Source organism: Protobothrops mucrosquamatus, unplaced genomic scaffold (assembly GCF_001527695.2).
Source record: "Protobothrops mucrosquamatus isolate PMUCROS unplaced genomic scaffold, P.Mucros_1.0 scaffold4099, whole genome shotgun sequence".
In the NCBI taxonomy this organism is placed as follows: domain Eukaryota; kingdom Metazoa; phylum Chordata; class Lepidosauria; order Squamata; family Viperidae; genus Protobothrops; species Protobothrops mucrosquamatus.
The window spans coordinates 16,011-26,087 of NW_015390028.1; the positions used below are offsets into that span (position 1 = coordinate 16,011).

The following is a 10,077-nucleotide window of genomic DNA, read 5'->3' on the forward strand; positions in this document are numbered from 1 at the left end:
CCCCCCTTCCTCCCTCCCACCCTGTTCCTTCCTTCCTTCCTCCTTTTTCCTTCCCTCCCTCCCTCCCTCCCTTTCTTCCTTCCTCTGTTCTGGCCTGCAGGCCTTGTGTTTGACATGTCTGCTTTAGAAGATAGACCCAAGGTTCAGAAGGATCTTGACAGACTTGAACACTGGGCCCTCTCCAACAAAATGCAATTCCGTGGTGGGAAAAGTAAAATCCTACACATAGGCAAGAAAAACCAAATGCACAGGTATAGATTGGGTGGTACTTGGCTCAATAGTAGCAACTTTGAGAGGGATCTAAGAGTTCTATTAGACCACCCCTTAACTATTAGCCAGCAGTGTGCTGCAGCTGCCAAAAAAGCTAATGCAGTCCTAGGTTGCATCAACAGAGGGATAGTTTCAAGATCACATGAAGTGATAGTACCACTTTATGCTGTAGTGGTGAGACCACACTTGGAATACTGCGTCCAGTTCTGGTCATCACTATACAAAAAAGTTGATGACACACTAGAAAGAGTGGCGAGAAGGGCAACAAAGATAAGGGATCTAGAGGCTAAACTGCACGATGAATAATTGAGGGAACTAAGTATGTCTAGTCCAGGGGTGTCAAACTCGCCACGTCACATGAGATGTCGTGACGTATCGTGACTTTTTCCCCCTTGCTGGAGCTGGGGTGGGCATGGCTTCCGCATGACGCATCCAGTCCACGGGCCGGCAGTTTGACACCCTTGGTCTAGTATAATGAAGAGAAGGACTAAGGGTGATATGATAGCAGTCTTCCAGTACTTGAGTGGCTGTCACAGAGAAGAGGAGATTGACCTGTGTTTTCCTGAAAATAAGCCCTAGCTTGATTTTTGGGGGTGGGCTTAATATAAGCCCTACCCCCAAAATAAGCCCTAGTTTTGGGGCGAGGTGCATGCCTAAAAGCCAAGCTAGGGCAGGGGTGGAGCTACCCCATGTGCCCCACACCCGCTTACCATTGCAGTCAGGCCTCCCATGAATTGACACCTGCCTCGCCGGCCCACTTCTGCGGCGCCCCCCCCCATCCTGCATTTCGCCATCAGAGGCCTGGCGAAATGGAGGCCGGAGCTCCATTCTCAGCTGCAGAAGTGGGTGGGCTGGACTGGGCTGTTGGTGCTGCCGCCGCAAAAATAGACACCCCCTGAAAAAGATCTGGTGCCTCTTTTGGAGGCAAAAAAACAATAAGACCAGGTCTTATTTTTGGGGAAACACGGTATTCACCAAAGCACCTGAAGGTGGAAAAAGAAGTAACATGGAAGATCGTTAAAGAGAGATCCAACCTAGAACTAAGGAGAAATTTCCTATCAGTGAGAACAATCAGTGGAACAGCTTACTTCCAGAATCTGTGGGTGCTCCATCACTGGAGGTTTTAAACAAGAGACTGGACAGCCATTTCTCCAGGATGGTATATGCTTGAGCAGGGGATTGGACTAGAACAGGGGTCTCCAACCTTGGCAACTTTAAGACTTGTGTACTTCAACTCCCAGAATTCCCTAGCCAGCTATGCTGGGAGTTGAAGTACACAAGTCTTAAAGTGGCCAAGGTTGGAGACCTCTGGACTAGAAAACCTCCAAAGTCCCTTCCAATCCTATGATATGTTCATGTACATGAAACACCCCAGACATCCCTTAGAAGATGGACAACATAAATGTTCAGATAAGAACATTTTAAGAGACACAGGATGAAAACTTACCATTGCTCTTTTTAAAGACCTCAGTGTATTATTTTTTCCTAGCAAAAGAACAAAGAATTTCACTGCATTAGCAGTGGTCATTTATATGGGCATATAACTACCAGTTCCGCTATTTGAACATAATTTGTTCTATTGTTAATGTCACTTTAAAAATATACAAAGGGTTTAGTATTTGGTTGACTTTCCACATATAAAAATAAATGAGGGTGAAGATTTGTTCTCCAAGCTTGTGGGTTGGTTTCTGAATGTTTCGTTACCAGGCTAGGTAACATCTTCAGCGGTGTTTAAAAATAAAAATAAATACTGAAAATATACTTCATTTATAGCCTTCAAGGCAAAAACACTTTATAGTGTTATAATAATGTTATTTCACTTGCTCACAAGCTATTAGGGACACTTGTTGGAATAATAATCAGACATAATCACTACCTCTGAGTCGGTGGCACTAGTGAAAAAAAAAACCACTCTGGAGAAACTGTTCCTCAGCCCTACCATTCTCTTATGTGGCAGATGTTAGAATCTGCCTCTATGACTTTGCTAATCACCATAAAACAGTGAAAAATGGCAGAATAATTACAACTTTTTAAAGTGTCAGTTTTTTAGGTTTCATTAAACACACTAGTGGTTTTTTTTAATACTGTATATTCTAGCAAATTTGTAATGTGCTTTCACTGTCTTTGGTTTGCACATTGAGACTGTTTAACAATGCTGTTAATGTTCATATGCTGTTTACCTTTTTCCATGGGCTCTCTTAGCAAAGAATAAAATATATTTATTTTGACCATGTGTAAACAAAATTTCTTTAGGGCAAGCCTCTATACACAAGAAAATGGTCTTATATTTTTAATGTTTAAACTTCATTTCAAAAAGGTTTGTCGTTTGCATCCATGACAATTAAAACATGTGGTTTTGCACAGCTTTCTAGAACATTTCTACAAGCCAATCAGACAAATACATGACATTTCAATGAGTAAAAAAGAGCATAAAACTGTACGTGTACAAACGAAATGTTAAAATGCCTACACACAATAATAAAAACCAATTACAACATCACATAAAATAAGTCAAATGTACAAAAAGTCTGTGACAGAAAAAGACCAAAGGACAACTTAAAATATTTGTTGGAAGTTTGTGTGCTCTTTCTGCACTTAATTAAAACATAGCAAAATCATCATCTTCATCAGACTCCACAAAATACTTCACTTCTTTTCTAGCCCGACCTGTCCGTGGCCTGGCAGTTGTTTCGGAAACAAAGTCAGATGGGAAGATGTCTACATCGGAATCCTGATTGAAGGCTGTTTTCTTCACTTTCTGTTTTAAAATAATTATTAAAAGTTGCTGACTATACAATATTTTAAAGCTCTTAATTTGCTTTAAAATATCTATATGTAAGCTAACCCATGAATTATTTTACAATGCTTTCATTACTAACTAATAAGTGTATCTAGCAGATTGTTTACCTTGCTTCTTCCAGGGTTATATTCACCTTCATTTTCAGAACCAGATGCTTTCCTTTTCTTTGCTCCCCTGCCTTTTCCTAGTAAAAGATTGAAGGGAGAATCTACATCAGTTCTTTGTATGTTTTACCATACTAAGTACCATACTAATTATTATTATTCTTTTAATTAAAATATGTTTGAAGATATATTATTAAATATAACATTGTTTAGAGAAATTATTATTTCCAGGTAATAATTAACCCAAGAGAACCAACATTTCTCTCCATTTTTTACTGTATAAACAATTTCTCAAAACAAGGTCCTTGATTTAATCACAGACAAAAGTCATAAAGTGCATGTTGATCTAGTAGGCCCAGATACTTGATGGAATGCCTCTTCCAGAATGAACCTTCTTGAATATTAAGGACGGCTGAGAATCACTTTTGTGTATCTCACTTTGGGGAGGCATACATTTTGCAGAAGACAAGAGTGGGCCTTCTTGGCTGTGGCATTAGATCAGATCTTTTTTTATCAGCCTATATGACTCCTGTATGTTGTTTCAATTTTTTTGTATTGGTATTATAAGAAGTTTAATTTACTTTTTACTTTTTATAGTGTCTGTTCTTTTATTACTTATTTTATGTTGCTCTGAAATCTTAATATTTCTAAGGAGCACTTTAATAAAATAAAACCATAACATGTTTTTGTTCGAGTTTGATGAGTGTAAATTCAAGAAGTATTTCTAAACTTGTCAGTATATAAACATTAAAAGGAAATATACAAGAAAAAGACATCTTAACAGACTTCCATTGGTGCCTTTTAACAAGAAAAGCAATTAATTTTTCTGTCAAATAAGAGTAAGTTTAGAAATGTGTATTCATGACACTAACACAACTGGAAGTTTGGAACATCAGGGTTTATTATTTCTATCTTCTTAGGCTTAGGAGGTATTTTCAGCTTGGAGGGCAGATCTGATAGTTTTGCTGTTAATTATGTAAATAAATATTAAATTGCAGCAACACCAACAGAAATTTCATAAGGCTCTACTAATTCTCCTTTCCCCCCTTCCCATACCTTGGAACATGTACAGTGCATTCATAAAGTATTCAGACCCCCTTGACTTTTGTCAGTTTTGTTATGCTGCAGCCTGATACCACAGTTGTTGAAATTCATTTTTTTCTCATTAATCTACATTCAGTACCCCATAATGACAAAGTGAAAACAGAATTTTAGAAATGTCTGTAAATTTATTAAAAAGAAAAAAACGAAATATTACATTGGAGTAAGTATTCAGACCTTTACACAGTACTTTATTGAAGCACCTTTGGCAGCAATTACAGCCTCGAGTCTTTTTGGGTATGATGTGACAAGCTTTGTACACATGGATTGGGAGATTTTCTGCCATTCTTCCTTGCAAATCCTCTCAAGCTCAGTTAGGTTGGATGGCGACCATTGGTGGACAGCCATTTTCAAGTCCCTCCAGAGATGTTCAATAGGGTTCAAGTCAGGGGTCTGGCTGGGCCACTCTAGGACATTCACAGAGTTGTCCCTGTGTTGTCTTGGCTGTGTGCTTAAGATCGTTGTCATGTTGGAAAGTGAACCTTCAGCCCAGTCTGAGGTCCTGAGTGCTGTGGAACAGGTTTTCATTGAGGCTATCCCTGTACTTTGCTCCATTCAGCTTTCCCTCAACCCTGACCAGTCTCCCAGTCCCTGCTGCTGAAAAACACCCCCACAGCATGATGCTGCCACCACCAGACTTCACTGTTGGGATGATATTGGGCAGGTGATGAGTGGTGCCTGGTTTCCTCCAGACATAACGTTTAGAATTGAGGCCAAACAGTTCAATCTTGGTTTCATCAGACCAGAGAATCTTGTTCCTCACAGCCTGAGAGTCCTTCAGGTGCTTTTTTGCAAACTCCAAGCAGGCTTTCATGTGTTTTGCACTGAGGAGAGGCTTCCATCTTGCCACTCTGCCATAAAGCCCAGATCGGTGGAGGGCTGCAGTGATGGTTGTCCTTCTGGAACTCTGTCCCATCTCCACACAGGATCTCTGGAGCTCAGTCAGAGTGACCATCGGGTTCTTGGTCACCTCTCTTACTAAGGCCCTTCTCCCCCTGATTGCTCAGTTCGACCGGGCGACCAGCTCTTGGAAGAGTCCTGGTTGTGCTGAACCTCTTCCATTTGAGAATTATGGAGGCCACTCGGCTCTTAGGAACTTCAGTACAGGAGAAATTTTATTGTAGCCTTCCTTAGATTTGTGTCTTGCAATAATCCTGTCAGCAACGATCAAGAGAAATGGGAGGCACCTGAACTAAATTTCACATATTTTTGCAAAGTGTCTGAATACTTATGCCAATGGTATTTCAGTTTTTTCTTTTTAATACATTTACAGACATTTCTAAAATTCTGTTTTCACTTTGTCATTATGGGGTACTGAGTGTAGATTGTTGAGGAAAAAAATGAATTTCAACAACTGTAGAAATTTTACAAGATGAAGTTAACTAGTAAATTTCAAACACTTGCCTTTTTTAGTGACAACTGTTTTACTTGAAAGTTTTTCTGTCTCTTTTGGAATAAAAGAAGAGTCGATTGGTGTTGAATCTTCCTCAGCACTGTCAAATTTTGATGTATCTGAAGAGTACAAAATGTTTTTAATGTCTTACATATCAATGATTATCTTCTTAACACTAAATATAAATACTTTTTCATATTAAAATGACATAATAACACACACAAGCTCACAAAGATGCTAAAAATATTTGAAATGTTCAATACTCCATTTAGGCATGCTAAATATATACTAAATGTTCATGCTTCCAAAAAGCTCAGAACATCTCATTTCACACAAAAAAATGGGAGTTTTCCCCTTAAAATAGGATGATTTGTGAAGTTTTGCTCTTGAAATGTTTCAGAATAAAATGTTTTGCACATGGCAACAGGCATATTTAATACTGAGGGAACTGAAAGCAGTTCTTTGCTCAGCATTTAAAGGCAATGGCCATGTTGTTCCAAGTACGTCAGTCTAAAGAAAACAGTACTTCTCTACCAGCACCTAAATATAAGAAGGATACAAGGAAGAGCTGAAATGGATTATCATGATGTGCTCAAGAATGGTAACAAGAGTGAAGCTGACATAGAAGATTAATATAAAACCATTAAAGCCATGACTCAGCCATGGCTATACAAAGACTGATGATTGATGAAACAGTTTTGTTGTTGTTGTAATTGGCTAGGTTAATATCTTTCTCTAGGAGCCCAAAGTGCTACATATGGCATTCTCCATTTTTTTTCTTTTTATGACCCTGTAATCCCTTTTATCGGGGTGAAGTCAGGGCGACTGAATGGAGCTGAGCATTTACTGGCTGGATGCCCTTCCTGATGCCTATGCAGCAGATATTTTCTCTTTGCACCCTGATAGATTAACATCTGTCGCTGCTGTAAGGTCCTGCCTTGACTACTCCTCCCAAGAAAGCAGAACTCTTGAAACAGGCATTGTTTCAAAAGGAACTTTTATTGAGAGTCAGTGATAGCAAGAGAACAAAGCAAGATCTAATGTTTTCTCGCGTGAATTGCTACATTAAAACTTTCGTTTCACAAAACCCCACCCCAGAGTCCAACTGTCCAGTTCTCATCCAGCCAATCCACAGGTGCGAAGTTGTTATGGGAACTGGAGCTGATAAGGGATGGTTCCCAGATGCTTCACCGGATTTCGCAACGGACTGGAGATAAGGCAGATGGCCCCTGACACTTTCTATTCCCCTTTTCACACCCAAAGAGATACATCAAAGTTGAGGAAGAACAAAGTAGAGGAAGTACAGCCACAAGCCCCCCTCCCAGCAGAGAAAAACCTCCCCCCCTCCCACTGGAATGGCAGAGCCCCAAAAAGAAACATTGAAGGGGTTTCTGACAGCTGCCTAGGATTGAACTCTCAGCCTCCTGAGTGTGAGGCAAGCGTCTTCACCTCTAGGTCACCATGACGCTCTATGGCATTCTCCACAATAAACCTGTGAAATAGATGGGCTGAGAGATAATGACTGGCCCAAAGTCACCCATGAGCTTCCATGGTTGAAGGTAGACTTGAACCTGATGTCAACTCTACAATGAACCAGGCTGCAGCCATTTTTCTCCTCATTCTATGTTGCCACACAGAACGGAGGGGGGCTTGCCCAGGTGCTTCGCTAGTCAAAATAATCTTCTGTCCCATGGGAACCAAGGTCATCTACTGCTCCCACGATCAGGGACTGGGCATTGTAAAACAAAGCCCGCCAAATGAATATATTGGGGAACATAGTTGATTGCATAGTTTTGTGGGTGGGACATTATACTTTGTAACTGGGTAATTTTTAGTTGGAAATTCAGACTTGGTTTCACTTTTGATTGTGCCGATACTTTGTAACTAATAAACATGTTCTTTGAGGAATTTTGAAGCCTTGGAGTTCTGCTTTATTTGTCTCTGTCTGTCGGAACAATGACGCCTGGATCCCCTAATTCTAGTCCATCCTATTAACCACTACACCACACTGGCTGTTACTAACTTGAACAAGGTGCCTGTTTAGGTGAACGTAACCAGCACAGGATTAACAGAAAGTACTAGCCAATGTTACTCAGGTTCCCAGGTAAGCCTTAAGGCAGGGATATGCAACTTTTCCCTGGGATTAAGGCTGTCCTTCACCTTTGAGATGCATGCTGAGCCATTTTCAAAACTAAACTGAAGGTGATTTCCTTTTAATTACAATTAAATATAATTTATACAGTTCTTATCTAGTCATGTACATAATTATGTAAATAATTCTCTCATTAAGAATTACAATGTAGTAACAACTTTGGGAAGCCTATGAGGGGCACACCCAAGACCGAAAGCTCAAATAATTCACTTCTGCTTTAAGGCATAGAAAGCAAGAAGCAGATTTGCTCTCACTGCAGTAATGGACAGCTACAGGTATCACCAGAAATTTCATTTTCCTATTGTAGTTCACCTTTAGGTATGATCAGGGTGTGGTATCTAATGCTTAAAGCAATTAAACAGCAGATTTTAGACCAGAAGGTAATTCAACAAAGTACAATTTTTATCTATTTGTAATTTTTTCACTTCTGCCTTACAGTTAGCTATAACTCACAAAAAGAAATTTTATAACTACTTATTTTCAAAAACATAATTCCATTTTCTGGCACCTAATGAGATTCATGAGGAAATGAAAAGACAATAACTTACATTTTCTTATCATCTTAATGCAGTGGTTCTCAACCTGTGGGTCGGGACCCCATTTGGGGTCGATCGACCATTTCACGGGGGTCGCCAAGCAAGGCTGTCCGCCATTTTTTCCCCTTTTCCGGCGGGTGCCTTACCTCCCTTGGGCTGGGCCAGCTGGTGGTCGGCCTGCTCCGTCTCTGCCGCTTGCCAGCTACGCCTCGGCCGGCGCAGGGGGCAGAACCACGCATGTGCAGCGCTCCCGGGCAGGGAAAGTCCTCGACTTACGACCGGTTGGGTAGTCCTCAACTTACGACCAGTTTAGTCCTCAACTTACGACCGGTTTAGTCCTCGACTTACGACCGGTTTAGTCCTCGACTTACAACCAGTTGGGGTCATGGCATTAAAAAGGTTGAGAACCACTGTCTTAATGCAACGGTCTTACATGCCTGGAAAAGGGCATTCTCTACAATAGGTTAAATAAAGGTTCCATATATTCCCTATCCAATTGTGACTTGCCTTCTTCTTCTTCCGTGTCTAGATCCAGGGCTTTTTTTCTCATAGAACGCCCAGAACAGAGTTCCGGCACCTTTTTTGGATGGAACCTTGTAGGGTAGGCAAGGTGGGTTGTATGACATGTGTGAGTTCCGGCACTTTTTTTTTTTTTTTTTTTACAAAAAAAGCACTGTCTAGATCAAACTTTAAACTGTCAGAATAAAGCCACCTTCTTGGCTTTGTCATTGGCCACTTGCATACTGAGTTGAAATGTTTAATATATTTTATACATACCAATATTGGCTTTCTGAGAATAAGAAGAAAAGGTAAACAGGTTGCCAAAGTCTTGACTAGTTTTAACTTGGGAAACCATCCTATGATAAAAAGAGAATTTTATTAAGCAGTTTCCTCTGCTTACAAAGGCAGCATTTTGTTTGATTTTGTGTAGTAGTGCAATACAAAGAATATGGTAATACATGGATTAATCCATACAGGTGCTCTATACAACATATATAATAATACATAAAACACAAAATGAGTGACCAAATGTGAAAGTTATTTTTCATTATGTATTATCACATTTCAATAGACAAAAATGCACATACGCCAAGTAACAATATATATTTGTTTAAAAAGGTAGATAAACATTCAGCATCTGTTGAAACTTAATATGCATAATATGCCCATGAATATACCTCACCCTACAGACACGCAACAATTTGCATTTTGTTAATCCTCATACTCCTAGAACCTAAATAAAATACTATCCCAAATGTATGACACTTACTCTGGAGAAGGCTTTGATTTGATTGGAGAGAAATCATAGTCATCCTTTTCAAGACTATCTGAGGGCACATAGTCAACTTCTCTGTCATTGATGTTTACTTTCACTTCATCAAGACTATTATTATTGTTGGTATCTTCAGCAGCAGCATCTTCTTCTTCTGAGAAATCAAATGTGTATTTGGGCCTTTCAGCTGCAAAGACAGACACAACCACAAATCTTAAACAGGCCACCTTTCTGCAAATTTTTTATTTATTTTTTTTTTCAACAAAATTTTTATTGGTTTTTATTTAACATGGTGGCAAGGCCATCAATTAATCAAAACAAAATCGTACTTATACAATTCAAATTATATCAATATAATTAACTCAGTTATACATATAAATAATCTATTATTATTTTAATGTATCCTACTTTCCCCTTTAATCAATACTATTAACTCTACTTCTATACT

The 10,077-nt window shown here is 39.4% G+C and overlaps 1 protein-coding gene across 1 annotated transcript in view; it reads right to left on the bottom strand.

Moving 5' to 3' along the window:
- Window positions 1-5,653: 5,653 nt before the first annotated feature.
- LOC107298572 (DNA topoisomerase 2-beta) overlaps window positions 5,654-10,077 on the bottom strand; it is a 136,885-nt gene continuing 132,461 nt past the window's right edge. Inside the window, exons 30-32 of the mRNA XM_015827949.1 lie at window positions 9,627-9,816; window positions 9,134-9,213; window positions 5,654-5,787 (exon numbers count right to left, since the gene is read on the bottom strand). Of these exons, the coding sequence (XP_015683435.1) occupies window positions 5,654-5,787; window positions 9,134-9,213; window positions 9,627-9,816 (404 nt within the window). The remainder of the gene's footprint in view (window positions 5,788-9,133; window positions 9,214-9,626; window positions 9,817-10,077) is intronic.